Here is a 15705-nt window from a genome sequence, read left to right as displayed (position 1 = left end):
ACATACCAAGGTGGGTGAAATGAAGCTTTCCTGCAGCATCTAAAGCAAGAGAAGTGTGTTTCCTTGTCGACCAGCTGCAGTATTGGCGTGACTTCCTCCTGGTGTGTGAGATATACATCAAATTCCCAGAGGTTAGGAGCCATCAGCACACTCTGGGCACCGTGTTTTTGCTCAGCTTTTCTGTCTCCACACACACACACACACACACACACAGAGAGAGAAAGAGAGGGCAGCAAAAACGTTGCAGATGTTGGCATGTGTGTCATTTCCTGTATTTACATGCTGGAAATGATTCAGTGGAAGTACACGAGCTGGAGCGACGTGAGGAGAATGTAAGACAGACATTTGGGCAGATATTTTTCAGCAGTAAACTATAAGTGTGTGTCTGTGCGTGAGCAAGATAGAGAGACCATTATTTGTTCGCATGGCTGAGATTAAGTTGGCGAGAAATGAAACACCCTGAGGGCAGAGTCATACAGCTGCACATGTCAAAGGGACACACTCAGACACAATCATTAGGACTTTCTGTTGGTCCTTTGGTGCCGTCCCCGACCTCAGACCTGACCATCACATCCCTGACCATCACATCCCTCACGTTTATCCCAACCTTATCTCTTATTATAGCACCAACACTGTACTAGACACTAACTACTACACTAACAATGACACAGTGGAGTCCTCAAGCATCAACACTTCACAGCTTTCCCTGGTTTTGTGGTGACATCCGCTTCCTGCAAGATCACAAAACCCACATCTTGACACAGGAATTAATGCATGCTGTAAAACGTAGACAGTACCAGCAACTAGTTGAGGTTCATGTTGAAGTCATATCCGCGGTGCAGTGGTCAGTCGGCCGCTGTATTTACATTCCAGTAAGGACTGAAATGAAAACAGACTGGAGAAGGACAGAGAGAAGCAGAACAGGAGGCGGACATGTGGAGAAAGTGTGGGAGAGAATGAGGAGAAATAACAAAGCCTTATATTGTTGACGGTCGCATTGCTTGCTTATAAGACCACTTTGGATTATGGGATTTGCAAAATGCTCTGGCTTTTTGTGTTACAGGCTACTTATTGTAAGCAGCTGTGGTCAAGAGTCTGCGGCTAAAAAATTAAAGGGAAGCTGTAATTGAGAGGAATGAGAGATTTGGAAAGAGGAGGGAGGAGAGAAAATGGGGGAGACGGATGACAGGGGACAGAGGGAAAACTGGGGAAGGAAGGATAGCAGAAGAGTTGAAAAGTGGAGCAGGAAACAGAGGAGAAATACAATTTGTCATTTTGAGCATTTGTGATCAATTGAAATGAGAGTGTCTCAGTGGATGAAAAGATGATTGACAGGTCAGGGGACCGGTGAAAGCCAATGGGAAGATTTCAATGGTTATTTTAGGCTTAGTGATTGGAGAGTTGTCCAGAAGAGGAAGGAATATGTAAACAAATGGTTTAGGGCTGCAACTATGATCTATTAATAATTTGTTCTATAAAATTTCAGAAACCAAAGATGAAGTCCTCACATATCTTGTTTTGTCCAAAACTCCTTCTTTTTCTCTCTTTGCCATGAAAACCCTCCCCTCTCTTTCCTCTTAGTTACTTTTGTTGTTGTCTATTTTTGTATGTCTTGAATCAATTATGATGTCTCACTGTGTTTGTGTGATGTAAAAGTCTGCCCCACACACAAACACACACTCGAACACTGAATGGAAATTACAGCCTCTGTGCTCCTACCACACATCATGCTGACATGTAGGTCAATGAGCCTCAGTGTTCTCCCCCCGTCTCCCTGTCTGTGTGTTGAACTGATTTCAAAGAATTTTAAAAAAGCAGATCAGGAGAAGAGTGTAGATAAAGTGTGTTCATTTCTCTGCCTCTATGGATACAACACAGATTGTTTAAACCGACTCCTGTGGTGTAAACACTCACTCCAGACACAGGAGCTCTCTGTTGAATCATCGCTATCAGTCCCATTTTTCATACTCACATTAGGCTTGGAAGTGGCAGCATGTTTCAGACAGATATCTAAATGTACTGCAACTTTTTCATCTGTTTAACTTGATTTTAATAATTGCAAATGTTTCCCTGCTCTTGTTATTTCACCACCGCTAAGTCTCGGCCATGTGGTGCTGAGACAAGGATTTAGGGTCACCACGGCGATAATGTGTCTTGGCATGTTTATCAGCTAGTCTGATTCTCTTCAGGGGAAACAAAATTTACCTATGAGCACCTCTAAAGCTCACGAATACTAACACATTTGTTTAATCTGTATAAAAACCTAAGTGTAAGAAATGACCATTCCCTGTTTATGGGGGAGGGTTATCTCCTGATTTTGTTAGCCGTCTCCAGTTTTTAAGATAAGCTAAGCTAACTGGCTGCTAGTTGTAGCCTCATATTTATTGTACAGACATGAGTGTGGCATCAGTCTTCTCATCTAACTCTCACCAAGGAAGTGAATGACATATTTATGAAAATGTTTAACTGTTCCTTTAATCCCAGCTGTCGAATGTGTGCAAACCAATCTGTGATTGTCTGTCTTCATTATTGCAGTTACACAGAGGAAAGACATGACACTGCAGCCTAATGCTGAAAAGAAAAACACCATAAAAACGCTGCAGGATAATCAAAAGACTTTAATGTCAAAATAAAATGAATCATTCATCCAGTTTCAGCTGTCTTTAGAAAAGAAACATTCAGAGCTATAAAAATAGAGATATGTAGGTTTAGTTTCCTCTGAGCTCCACAATAATAAAATATTCCAGAACACACACACACACACACACACACACACACACACACACACACACACACACACACACATACATACAGGGGAATGAATAGTTATGACGTCCATCTTGCTCTACATGTGCCCCAACTCTATCACTATGGTTACAGTGATGCAGGTTACATGGTACCCCACACTCATTCAGAGGCAAACGTGCATGTGCCTTACCATATGCACACACACATACACACACACACACACACACAGAGACGAAGACAAAGACATGCGCAGGCTGTGACGCTGAAGAGTTGGCTTTCTTTAGCTATTTCTGTCAGGAGACAGGAAATGTTGAACTGTCGTCATGTCTACATGTACTTCGTCTCCATCACTTTCTTTATAAAGACATAGCTCTCTTTTATTTCATTTCATCTTTATTTACACGAACAGATGATGGATTATCAGCAGCTGACAGCTGTCTCTCTCTGCTTCAGATTCTTCCTCTCTGTTGTGTTAAAAAAAAAATAAACATAGAGGAAAAAGATTTATGACGCTCATATCAGACATCTGCATTTGAATGTTGTATCTTATCTGTTGCTGCCAGTCCTCTGCATGTGGCTCCTATCTCCTGTTCTCATGCTGGTTGTCACTGGTGGAGCTGTTCTCCCTGTGTTTGTGAGGCTGTGCTACCACCTTGTGTTCGTATTGAGAACTGCCAGACAAATGTGTGATCACGTCTGTCTTGATGTTATAATTACAGTACAAGCAAGACTCAACCTAACACACCTTCAGAATACATGTGTAGGTCTTGTTTAGTTATCTAGTTTAGCTATCAGGAGCTCAGTCAGTTGATTTCATTGTGGAGCATGTGTTCGTACAAGGGTTGCAAATGTTCAACAATTATTATCATTAACAATTAATCTGGCAATTAGTTGCTCAATTAGTGATGAATTATGTCTAATAAAAACTCAAGTTTCCCAAAGTACAAGGCTGATATATTCAAATAGTGTATTTTCATCCCACTAACACAAAAAGGATATTTAGTCTGATATCACATAAGACAAAGAAAAGCAGCAAATCCTCACAATCCGAGAAGGTAGACACAGCAAATGTTTGGTACTTTTGCTTGAGAGGTGACTCAAATGATCAGTTGCTTATCATTATAGTTGCTTTTTGAACAATCAGTCAACTTATTGATTCGGCTCTGTGTCATACTCACGTACTCTTCTTCCTCTTCTTCTTCTTCTTCTTCTTTAGGCTTTCATTTTGGAAAGTTTATTTGTTAAAGGAGAAGCAGAGATGGAAGGAAGAGGAGAGGAGAGGCGAGGCGCAGGATGTGATGGAAGGAGGACAGAAAACAGGACAGACACAATGGGAGACCTAAGAATGAAGAAAGAGGATGGCAGAAAAAGGAATGAGTTGAAAGAACTAATGGAGGGATGAGAACAGAAGGGACAGTAGTGCCTCTGGAAGTATTAAATCTCAAAACTAGTTTCCTTCTTTTGGATCAAGTGTATTTGAACACACCGATACTAGAGTATGTTTGACTTTATCCCTTTTGGGATTTACTCAGTACTTACTTAGTAGTAATCCCATTTCTCTAATCCCTGCACACACACATCCCAACATGCTCTCAGACACACAAACACACACATGTAGCCTACATATGCTCATATAGAGCAGCAGCCATTCATGTTGTTGGACTACTGCTGTCGTTGTTGTGGATTCACACTCATAAAACGCCATGGACCCTTCTCCCTCAAGACTACACCCAGTGATACCTGGGTAAGGACACAAATGTGCTAGAATAGAAAGTTAAGTCTATTGTTGTCATCTGTAAGGTGGTAGAGGCTCAGTGCACAGCATGTCTAACAGAGCTAACTGGGACTTATAATCAAGTGTACTGTCTGTTTTACATTTTAGATTTTAGTCATTCTTAATATTAGTAACATAATCCACTTGGTTACTTGAAGACTATATAACATTAGCTGAATAGCTGCCATTGTTTAAGCTTCACTACATCCGCTACATGCAGTATTATGGAGTACAACAGCCAATTTATTCCATTTGAATTATGTCATCCTCTTTACAGTCATAATCAGCATTTAACAGGGTAGTTTATGAGGTTTGTCTCGATTAGACTGTTGTTTCCCATTTCTAAGCATTCTTTTCAGTAATCTACCAAAACTCACTGGGGCTATGGAGGGAAATTGAAGTCTCAAACCAGTTTTTTTTTTTTTTTTTTTACTGTCTGGTATGAAGATGACAAAAACACACCAGAGAGTTAGCTAAGGTGTTTAGCTGTCTCCGAGGGTATTAGCATGAGCTCAGCTACTTTCCTGCTTTCAGACACACCCACATCCTCATGGCTGTCTGGTCAGGGCCTGAAAATAAATCCCATGTGGTTCCAGCTGAGGTGGCTGAATTAAATGTGGGGCACAATGATATCAGTTTAAAAAGATTATTATTTATAATTAATGCCTCAAATACAGACATAAATTCCTGAGCTGTTTTTTTCACTTTAATTTTCCTACAACCTGGAGTAGAAGAGGAGAGGAGGATTAAACTAAAATAGTTAATGCTTCTTAGCGTCATAAATGAAATGTCCACTTGTAACAATGTCATGCCAACAGATATCCTCGACATTAAATGCTACAGTCATTAGTGCTGAAACAGTTGGTTACAGTGATGCTTTGAGTTAAATGTGAATACCAGCATGCTAACATGGTAATATTTAGCCGCTACAATGTTTATCATGAGCACCATCGTAGTCCAGCATGTTAGCATGCAAACATATCACTAGCACTAAACACAATGTGCAGCTGAGGCTGATGGGGGGGGGGGGGGGTCATAAAGCATTTAACAAATTGAAATGTCCACCTAATGGTGAATGAAGACTTGATAGTCACTGTGCGTCATAACAACCGTGGAAGATTTCAACTCGGGCGCAACAGATTTGGAGAAATGTACAGCACGTTCTGTTGAACAGACAGTGCAGTGAAAGTAGTTCTCTCATCGCATCTGTGCTTTCTGTCACAGCTGACGTTTGATTGGTCACAGCGGGGGAAGCACAGGTGTAACTAATAGGATTAACGGTGTCCCTGTTCCCTGAAGGTGTGACAGTGAGCCTGCATGAGCCAGCGCGCAGGCCTCAGCGCCGGCACACCTGACTGGAATGCAGCCCATTATTAATATAGTCACACCTGTGTTTGACAAGCCCAAATGTCAGCTGTGAGGAAAGGTCTCTTATCTCCGCCGAGGGCGTCATGCAGCTCATTTCCTGTAAAGGCTGCAGTTAATCATGAAAGGAGACTTTAGCAAGCAGGTACCGACTGTCTGCTGCTGTCTACTGTCATGAGCGTTAGTTTTCTGGGTCATCAACGAAAAAAGAAAATGGAGGAGAAGCTTCTCTCGCAAGACATTAATTGACAATAATGTCTTTGCCGTAAATAGATGTAGAGTTTTCCATTCAGATTAAAATCACTGGCATAAAGCTTTATGTATCTCTTGGAATTTATAGTCTTGTTTTCTCTGTCTCTACGCCTTTGTTTATTTGAAGCAAGCATCGCCACATGGTCAATGGAGGATGTTTCAAAAGCCTAAAGGCATCGAATTTCATCCACTCACTGAGGAACAGTTCTCATATATGTGATTGATTTTGGTATTTCAAAAGCTTTTTTTCAACAGTCAAATGAAGGAAAAATGAAATAACAATAGCCTGGCAGTAAGATACAATATACCGCAGTACAATATAAATCAAGTATTATACAATATTAGCAACTGAGTTTATAGATAAGAAACAGTCCAGTCCGTGCTCTCCCTCAGGATGAAAATGTTTGGACTACAGGAAACCTGCTGCCTTTAAAACGCGTTAAGTTTTGAATGAAATTATATTTAAATGAAGTTTTAATAAAATGAAATTCCTGAGAGGTCATAATCGGTCCTGCATGGAGAGTATAATGTTTAGTTGTCTGTCCTCTCCTCAGGTCGTCCTGCAGAATCTGTTGATGTGCATGGTTTGCTTCTACTCTCTCTACTACATCGTGGTCAGCCTCTGCATCGGACTGCTCAGGTACACTCACACAGCGAACACACACATTAAAGGTCCCATACTGTCGAAAGTGAGACTTGTCTTGACACAGTCCATGGACAAAATGCACACAGCCCGTATTCAAGAACTGTGTCTTAAAATTAGCCATCAGGACTTAATATAACTTTGTGATGTCACAACAAGTGTCAACAACAGTCACCATGCTCAACTATGTCCTCAGCAGCTGCATTTAGCTTGACCAAGTGTTTACCCGAAATCTGCTATATTTTCATTCCATCACTCAGAAAACAGAGCCTGACGAACCTGAAAGAGGAGATGTAAAACTACACTAACATGGTTTCTGGTACCTAAAACCTTATGTTTTCTTCTGGATAATAAAACTTGAAATAAAACTCCAGAAAAGTGTAAAATATGGGACCTTTAATGAAACCTACTGAGATTCCAACAGGCCTAGAAATGTTGCTCCTGTTTGCTGTTTGTGCACATTTTTATCATCTTGTTGTGTCTCTAGGGTTCATGAGATCAACAGCTTGTTGGCTCCATTTGACTACACGACACAACCGTCATGGCAGAACCCAAAATACCTAGGTGAGTATCGGAGGTGGAGTATAACCTAGTACCTTTACTCAGGTGTTGTGAAATTTTATGGTATTTCACCATTACTTGTATTTCAGTTTTATTGTCCTTTTCACTTTGACTCCAATATTGTACTTTTTACACCACAACATCAGTTTGGCAGCTGTGGTTATTTGGCAAATTCTGGTTTTACAAACAAAACATTCGTCTGTATTAACCTGCTCATGAGCAGCCGCACCAACATGGAAATGCTGCTTGCAAATCAAAAGTTGATCCTGTACTGTCAGGTGTTTATTAACAGAGCAGAAATGACTAGGATCTATAAAATTCAGTCATTAAATATGCAGTGTGAAGTGCTTTTATGGTTTAAAGTAATTTAAGCTTTTAGTTTAGTCTCACCTTCATACAGACTTTCTGTCATATCACTCCCATTATAACCGTCTTCCACTTAAAAACATGTTTGATTTAGCTGTGGTGTGTATAATAGCAAACACTGTGATAGCATGCAACGCACAACTGTAATTATTAACATAAATTAATGATGACTGCAATCCATTGAAGTGTTTCAGCTCCTGATGCTGTCTCGCTGGCAGGACTCACTAGGGCACCTTACATCTGTGATTTTCCTGCGATGAAAAACTAGCATCGTTATATACACGTAACAGGTGGCATATAGTATATTTTATAGCAGGTAAAGAAATAAAAAATTATCAGTGTTGATTGTTGTATTTCTAGTCTCATGAGGACCGGGTGTGATCACATGAACAGAGATTCCAGTCGTTCAAACATTTCAAACATTTCCCAATATCAAGAGCATCGATACGGAAAAATGTCATTTTATTGTGTCCAATGTGTTTCTTCCTGCTATGGAGTGTGATAACATATATAACATGATATGACCATGAGATGTAAATGTGAACCTACAGAGAGAATACAGGGGTAGAGCAACTTCAACGTGTTGTTTCCCCTCTCCTTCTCCCTCCAGTTGGTGTAATTTCCACAGAAGTGACCTATGTTTTAGGAGGGCTGGTGTTTGCCTGGATTGTGGAGGAGTGGGTCTGGGATTACGCCATAACTGTCACATTGCTGCATGTTGCGATGACTGTAGCAGGTCAACACACACACACACACGCACACACACACACACACACACACGCACACACACTCACACACAAAGTGGATCAATAGAGCGGAACAGCTGATAGGATTGGTGGTTATGTAAGTGGATGTAGTGGCTGTAGTTCAAAGTTTACAGACACACACACATGCACTAAACCTTTATATGTCCACCACCAAACTGAATTAGAAAAATACAAACTCTATGATAATTTTCAAAAATTAAGATAAAGAATGCCCAAACATGTTAAACCTCCATCTTTTGTTTGTACATGTTTCAGTCTTGTGTGGATCTGTTCCATGGAATTTATGGAAAGTACATCTTGAGATTTTTCTTCGTTTACATTTTACACAGTTTTCGTTTTGTATGTTTGCAGTGATGTCAGACTTCCCTTCAGCTGAGCACTGGTGGATAGCTCTGGGTAAGTTTTATATTTCCTCTTGTTCATCTTTCTGTCTGCCACCCCTTGTGTTTCCTTATCTGTCTCTAATCCTGTTTGCAGAACATGAAAACTCCACTATCTATTACTCTCCAGCTCCTTTCTATCTGTCCATATTATTTTGTCCTGTGGCCAGACTTACTATAACTCACGTCCTGCGTGCCTTCAGATTCAGGCTTCTTGAGGACAGCTGCTGCTGGCCTCCAAGCCTTCCTTTGATTGATCCCTTTTTTCTTGTTTATTTAATCTCTCTCTCTGCAGGTTCAGGCCTGGTGATGATGATATTCGGGGGACAGCTCCTGGCCTATAAACTCTTCAGAACCAATTTTGTCTATCCAGCTGAACTGCAGAACTTCTAATGAACACAATGAGGAAAGCTTTTAACTTGCTTACAGGTTAATCTCAGATCTGGATACATCCCAGCGGATGTCCTCCCCTCGCAAAGTTTATTTTAACATCTATCAGTCAGGTGTGTCTATCAAGACACATTTTGACTACTAGATAACTTTGTTCATTAACTTATTGCCAGATCCCTTCTTGTACAAATAGCACATATCCTCTATTTAACAGTGTTTTTGTAACATATTCTGTACATTTTAAATATTGTTTTGTATTTTTTCTTTACAAACTTCATACTGTAGCAGAATGACACCTGTAGCATTCGGTAAAAGCCTGGATTTTACAGCTGTAAAATATGTACTACCAGCAAATCTGCTATTTTGCAGTCGTAGGTTAGGTCAGCGATTTCTCAGTTTGAATGTCAGAATGTGATATTTAGAGTGTGTTTTGTAGAGTCTATAGTGCACCAGTCTGATCAAGAAAATAAGGAGAAGAAATCATATCAAATCTGTGCTACATGTGGTCAGAAAACTGAACAAATCCAAATCCTTTGTAACCCGATCTCCTCATATTCGTCTATGTAAATATGAGCGGATTTTGTTGGTTTCAAGTTCAGGTGCTATGAAAAGATTTCAATGCTGGTTGTACATATTAGTTAAAAATCTATTGAACTTACATTAAATACTTTATGCAAAAGGATTGTTTTGCGTGTTCATATCTGCATGTCCATGCATACATGTGTCAGCGTGTTGACTGTCTGTTCTGTAATGATACAACTGCGAGGATCATTTCACTGTAGATCAAATCAACCATTTGGACATCTCCCACAAAAGGCATAGGTCCATATAAACCTAAAGTCCCACATGTATGAAAAAGAGAGGAACAGGAAGTACATGGATATTCTTTTTTTTTTTAATAATATAGGGCTATTTTATTTTATTTTATTTTATTTATGATGGTTGATCTGTGTATTGTGTTAACAACAAGTTGGGGGGCATGCTGCATGATGTTTGTAGCAGTAATAGTACTAGCAGTAGTAGTGAAGTGTACACCAGGTGTGTGGGCCCCGACCTGCTCACAGTTGAGTCTCATTCGTCATCAAGGTGCTCTGACCGGCGTGAGCGCCAAAACAAAACAAAGCAGGCAGCTGCAGGTTCAGCGTCAACTATCCGCTTTATGTTAGACATTTCTAACAGCAGCTGTAGCTTATGCACCGGTGAAATGTCAGGAAACGGGTTAATATCCAGTATCCGGAGGTTGATAAACACTGAGGAGCGGCTGACGACGAGCAACCGCGTAAGCTAACATGTTCAGGTGGCTCTGCGCAGCTAGCCGGTTGGATGCTAATGCTAATGGATATATAATAATAATAATATATAATGGATAGATACCGATGTTTCACCCTGTGGGAGAGCCAGCTGTGACTCTAGAAAACACGGATAGTGTAGTCTACATGACACGGACAGCTTCCGAGCTAAAGGAAAACAAGTTTAAAAAAGTCAGTAACATTTTTTTCACAAACTTGATCAGCATCTTAAGGGCAGATAGAAAATCTGCCTTGTCGTCAGTGTGAAAAGTGGCTTTTTTTTTTTAAATATTTGTGGTAACATTGTTAGTTCAGTTCATTGTTACGACGCTGTGGATTTAGAGCAACAAAATTAATATCATCTGAGACTTTAAGTTAAGGTTATTAGTCCAGATCATGGTCCTGTGAAGCTGCTTAGGTGTAAAAATACATATATACATACAGGATGTGTACTAAGTTAAATTCTCTTGTCAACAATAATTAATGCATCACAGCAACAACAATCTTGTAAGACTAATAACAAAACAAATCACCAATAGAAGCAAGATCAATAATATGAGCTGACAAAAGAATAACGAGGTTCCAGTTATGTTTGTGCAGTGCTGTTCAGTCTAAGTCTCCTTAGGACATACAACTGTATCCATGTATTTTGACAGTCACTAAGGATTAACACTAGCCACACACTAATAAATAATACTGTGGTTAATACTCACAAGCTCAAATCCAGCTTTGCTCATGATTGACTTGATTGTGAAAATTTCTGGGCTTCTTCCTGTTTTAGAGTCCGTTTGACCATCTACGCCAGCAGATGGACGACATTTTAGGAGACGGAGGGATCCTGAAAGAGGTGGTCCAGTCTGGAGAGGGCCCACCTGTCCCCCAAAATGCTTCAGTATTGAGTATTTACAAGCGCAGTTTTGTTTTTATAAACTCTGGACACAGTTTTTTCCACCACATGTTTTTGTCCTGTCATTATGTCTCTTCATGTTTTTTCATACGCAGTCCGTTACTCTGGTTTCCTGGAATATTCAGACCAGCCTTTTGAAACCAACACGAACCACAAATACCCGGAGATGATGAAGTTAGGGAGAGGTCAGAAATTATTTTTCCAAGATCAAATTAATCTGTCTGCTAACCTATAAAATTGTGGCCTACAGGAGAACTTTTCTCCTTGATTGAAAAATTATTGTTGAAACAGATGTGACGCTGGCTGGACTGGAGCTGGGTCTGCTGACCATGCAGAAAGGAGAGTTCTCTCGTTTCCTTTTCCAGCCCCAGTATGCATACGGGGACATGGGCTGTCCTCCGTTCATCCCTGCTGCTGCTGTGGTTCTGTATGAGGTTCAGATCCTCGATTTTTTCAACTCAGGACAAGTGGATGACTTTGTTGCACTGAGTCTGGTAGGGAGGCTGCAGTTGTTGTTGTCACAGTCTGAGAGCACTAAGATATGATTTTTCCCACTTGATACTTGCAAATCCACACTCAAGTTAGGATACCAGATAGAGCTTTACTTATATTTTCATCCATTTATGAATTTGTGCAAGCAAAAACTAAGGTGTCTTGCTTTTTTTGCCTCCAGAAGCCCATTATATATGATGAACCTTATTCGATTTTACATGTTTATTAGCCTATAATCTATTGCATTTTAGGAAATGGTATTTTTTTCAAAAGCCAAAAAATAAGGTCGACCACAAATGCAACTGTGTTTTGAGTATTTCTGTTTATGGAGTCGGTTACTTCACATTGCTTTATGTCTTTTGTGTCTTCAGGAGGAGCAGAACACTCTTCCTCTGTCCACACTTCTTGAAGTTGTCAACACACTACGCAGCTTTGGCAACCGCTGCTTCAACCAGAGCCGTTACGACAATGCCAAAGATCGCTACAAACAGGTAAGTCCGCAGGAGAACTATGTCATGTTCATTTTATTAGCTTATCAGGTTGCCATGCTTGTGTTTGTATGTGTACTTTTGGAGGTAAATGCATTTTGATTTGGATTCTGTGCTTGGCAAACAGGCAGTGACGCTGCTGGGGAGCAGAGAAGCACAGAACGATGCAGAGAAGGAGAGGATCAAGGCAGCTCTGCTGCCTCTCTATCTGAACCTTTCTCTCACTGAGCTCCGCCTGGACAGCCCGCACAAAGCCCTGAAATATGGCAACAAAGCCTTGGAGATAGACTCAGCCAACACAAAGGCTCTTTTCCGCTGTGGACAGGTTGGTTTGGGTTTTGTTTGTGTTCCAAACCTTCAGATAAAAATCCCCACAGGCCCTGAAGTGAACAAGATTAAATGTTTGTTGGACACAGGCAAAAGATATTCAGTCCTTGGAGCCTTTTTCACATTTATGATGAATGAAACAAGCAAATGCTAATATTAACAAACATTTCTCATTATTCTTCTGTAACAATAATTAAAGCAATTCACACAATGGTCTTCCTTGGACTTAAATGTATTATTCTAATGAGAGTTGGCAGTAAAGGCCCCTTATCCATCTTTTAATTTATAAATCATGAATCCTCAACATGGGCCTCGATAGTCTGTTGATCTCAGTTAGCTCATAATTTTACCCATTAGCCACCTGTTAGCCTGACTTCCATTTTAATGAACTAACACCAGTCTCGGTTTAGATTTAACTCATGCTGTAAATAAAGATAAGTCCACTATTCACACTGATGTCTTGTCTGTCAGGCGTACCTGGAGCTGCACGAGTACGAGAGCGCCCAGGGTTGCCTCATAACTGCTCAAGCGAAGAGGCCCTTTGACAGTGACATTAACAACCTCCTGAGGAAAGTGGTCATGTAAGATCAACTTTTATTGACATGTTCAGTAGCCACATATATAATACATTTTATTTCATTACTTAGTTCAGTTCTTTACATACTCTTAGTGTGTGGTAAGCCCCAAGCTAAAAAGTTATATGTAAATCATGGGAATTTTCTAGATGCTATAAAGACAGCTTGGACAAACAGAAAGACTTGTACTCAAAGATGTTCAGAGACTTGAGGAGCCCAGTGAAGATGTAAATATGAAGAAAAAAAAGGTAAGAAATCCTGTTCACTAAACCCCCCTGGGGTTATTATCTGTTTATCTGTTTGTCTCTGAATGCTAACATAACACTGGTAAGTGTTGTTTTATGTTGCATAAAACATAGAATGAGGTGCTTAGATTTTACTGTCTAGTTACAATAGTACAATAAATGCTAAATGCTATAAATATATCATCTATTAAGAGAGACTGACCTGCTGAATAAAATCATTGTGAGTTTGTTTGTTGCAGACGGCTGAGTAAAGAGCGAGCTTCAACGTTCCACAGCACATTTTCTCTCCTGCAGTGATAATTCTGAAAGCTTCACCTCTTGTGTTTTTGAGTTTGTTATGAAAGTGATCATATTGTGTTCGTGATTTACAATTCTTTATATATTTGTTAATAATGTGGCTCAGCAATTGTTTTTCTGATTGGAGATATGCTTTGCAGAATTTGCTTTCACTTCAAATGATAATATTATGGAAGAACATTGGCATGAACAGTCACTGGAAATCTTTGAATGGCTGCATTTTCTATAAAGTTGTCGCCTCGCTTTCATTTCTCTTTCTGAATGCTGTCTATACTGGACTGTTAAATGTTTTCTTGGGGGTTGATCACTCTTGAGGTGATAAAAAAAAATAAACTTTTTCACTAAAAGATATCTTGTCTTTTTTGTAGATGAATAATAAACTGAATGTGTTATTTCTTTAAATATGATGATGATTATGATGATAAACTTATTTATAGAGAACTTTTCATACTAGAGATGTAGCTCAAAGTGCTCTACAGTAAGAAATAGTACAATAAAATAAGGGTGAATAAAAGGACAACCAAATTAGACAATATAAATATAAAACAGGAAAAGTAAGAATTGTAAAATATGAGAGCATTAATTAAAAGCCAAGTTAAATAAGTTTTCAGCTGTTTAAAAATGTTCTCATAGCCCACATTGTACATTTAGCTCTTGGCAGGCAATTCAATTTTGGAGCTTAGTTAAAAAAAACACTGCACTGCCTATTTTCTTGTGTGTAAAATTGTGTATATTTAAAAGTCTGGCAGTGGATCTAAGAGCCTGTGAAGGATTATAACTAATAATATGTATTATAAAAAGATAACATTTCATTTGAGCAGAGTTTCAGGGTCAAACGTGGCACTGAGCTGTCTTCTTCATTTTTACACAATGCTACTCTTTCATTTAGAGGATGAATTAATTATTGATGATCATATTATTACTACCGTAGTGTTTTTGTGTTGAGATGATGGAAAATAGATAACCTCACCTTTTATAGGGGGTATGGGTAGAAAAGTGGATTGATACAGGTGAATATGAAAGGTGTAACCTGGGCACGAGGCCATGTAAGGTGTGTAACACTGATAGACAGTATATTGTTGGTCAGAACAGTGCACACAGCAGCCACGTAATCTGATTAACAGCAGATGGGGTGGGCGGCTGGGAGGAATGTGCAGGACTGCAACAGTAATTCTGTTAGGCTGAGAGGAGTAATGCAGCCACTGTGTTGCTAGGTGACAGTCTGCAGACTTGATCATTTACACAGGCCACTGGTTGTTGTATGTACCAACAGACACTAGGTGGTACAGGAGAGCAATCCACCCCTGCCTCCACAATGGTGCCCAGCTCCCTCAGAATATGATAAGAAGAGCGTGGATGTGACATAAAAAGTCAAAGTGAATAAAATATTAGATAATGGACGACTGCAATAAATGTCAACTATGAAAACGTAGAACATCTATCTAATAGGAATGATTTTCTTTATGATATTCATCGTTAAATTTGCACAGTAAGGGCTCACTGTTCATTTAAGGCAAGGAAGTGAGGTGAGGAGAGAGAGAGAGAGAGAGATGAAGAATGAAGGGAGGATAAAGGTCTAGAGTAGAGTAGTAGAGCGAAGGAAGAGAAGGGGGAAGGTGGGATGACAGGATCAGAAGTGGGGAGGGGCAGATGGAGGAGAAGAAAAATCTGATTGACCTCCGGTTAATCCACTCACCACAGTGTGTGAGTGTTTTACCTTCATCTGACAGCACATGGCCGGAGGGTCATGCTCTGTGAAAGACGGTTTGACTGGACACAGGCACAGACGGACACAATGGTCTCCAGACTTGCGTATTACCTTCATCTTAGGTAAGGGAT

At 39.9% G+C, this 15705-nt stretch overlaps 2 protein-coding genes across 5 annotated transcripts; both read left to right on the top strand.

Moving 5' to 3' along the window:
- The first annotated feature begins 3989 nt into the window (after positions 1 to 3989).
- Positions 3990 to 9928, top strand: tmem244 (transmembrane protein 244). 2 transcript variants are annotated; one of them, XM_071478932.1, is made up of 6 exons: positions 3990 to 4492; positions 6694 to 6779; positions 7270 to 7346; positions 8320 to 8445; positions 8828 to 8872; positions 9152 to 9928. In XM_071478932.1, exons 1-6 carry the CDS (start codon positions 4400 to 4402, stop codon positions 9247 to 9249), a joined length of 525 nt encoding a protein of 174 aa, XP_071335033.1. In that variant the 5' UTR covers positions 3990 to 4399; the 3' UTR covers positions 9250 to 9928. The 2 variants fall into 2 exon arrangements, with proteins under 2 accessions (XP_071335033.1, XP_071335034.1); XM_071478933.1 differs by lacking the exon at positions 3990 to 4492 and adding an exon at positions 5821 to 6032.
- Positions 9929 to 10281: 353 nt separating this feature from the next.
- On the top strand, positions 10282 to 14213 carry fkbp6 (FKBP prolyl isomerase 6). Of its 3 annotated transcripts, none has more exons than XM_071478930.1 (9): positions 10282 to 10525; positions 11317 to 11434; positions 11568 to 11627; positions 11734 to 11936; positions 12306 to 12425; positions 12550 to 12747; positions 13221 to 13330; positions 13474 to 13572; positions 13809 to 14213. In XM_071478930.1, the coding sequence occupies exons 1-8, from the start codon at positions 10406 to 10408 to the stop codon at positions 13553 to 13555; spliced, it is 1011 nt and encodes a 336-aa protein (XP_071335031.1). In that variant the 5' UTR covers positions 10282 to 10405; the 3' UTR covers positions 13556 to 13572; positions 13809 to 14213. The 3 variants fall into 3 exon arrangements, with proteins under 3 accessions (XP_071335031.1, XP_071335030.1, XP_071335032.1); XM_071478929.1 differs by having other exon boundaries at positions 10285 to 10525; positions 11538 to 11627; XM_071478931.1 differs by lacking the exon at positions 10282 to 10525 and adding an exon at positions 10606 to 10727 and having other exon boundaries at positions 11538 to 11627.
- The last annotated feature ends 1492 nt before the right edge of the window (positions 14214 to 15705 follow it).

This window comes from Trachinotus anak, unplaced genomic scaffold (assembly GCF_046630095.1).
Source record: "Trachinotus anak isolate AG129_WGS33_773 ecotype Australia unplaced genomic scaffold, CSIRO_AGI_Tana_v1 ptg000005l, whole genome shotgun sequence".
In the NCBI taxonomy this organism is placed as follows: Eukaryota; Metazoa; Chordata; class Actinopteri; order Carangiformes; family Carangidae; genus Trachinotus; species Trachinotus anak.
This window is presented reverse-complemented; position numbering and strand designations above follow the sequence as displayed.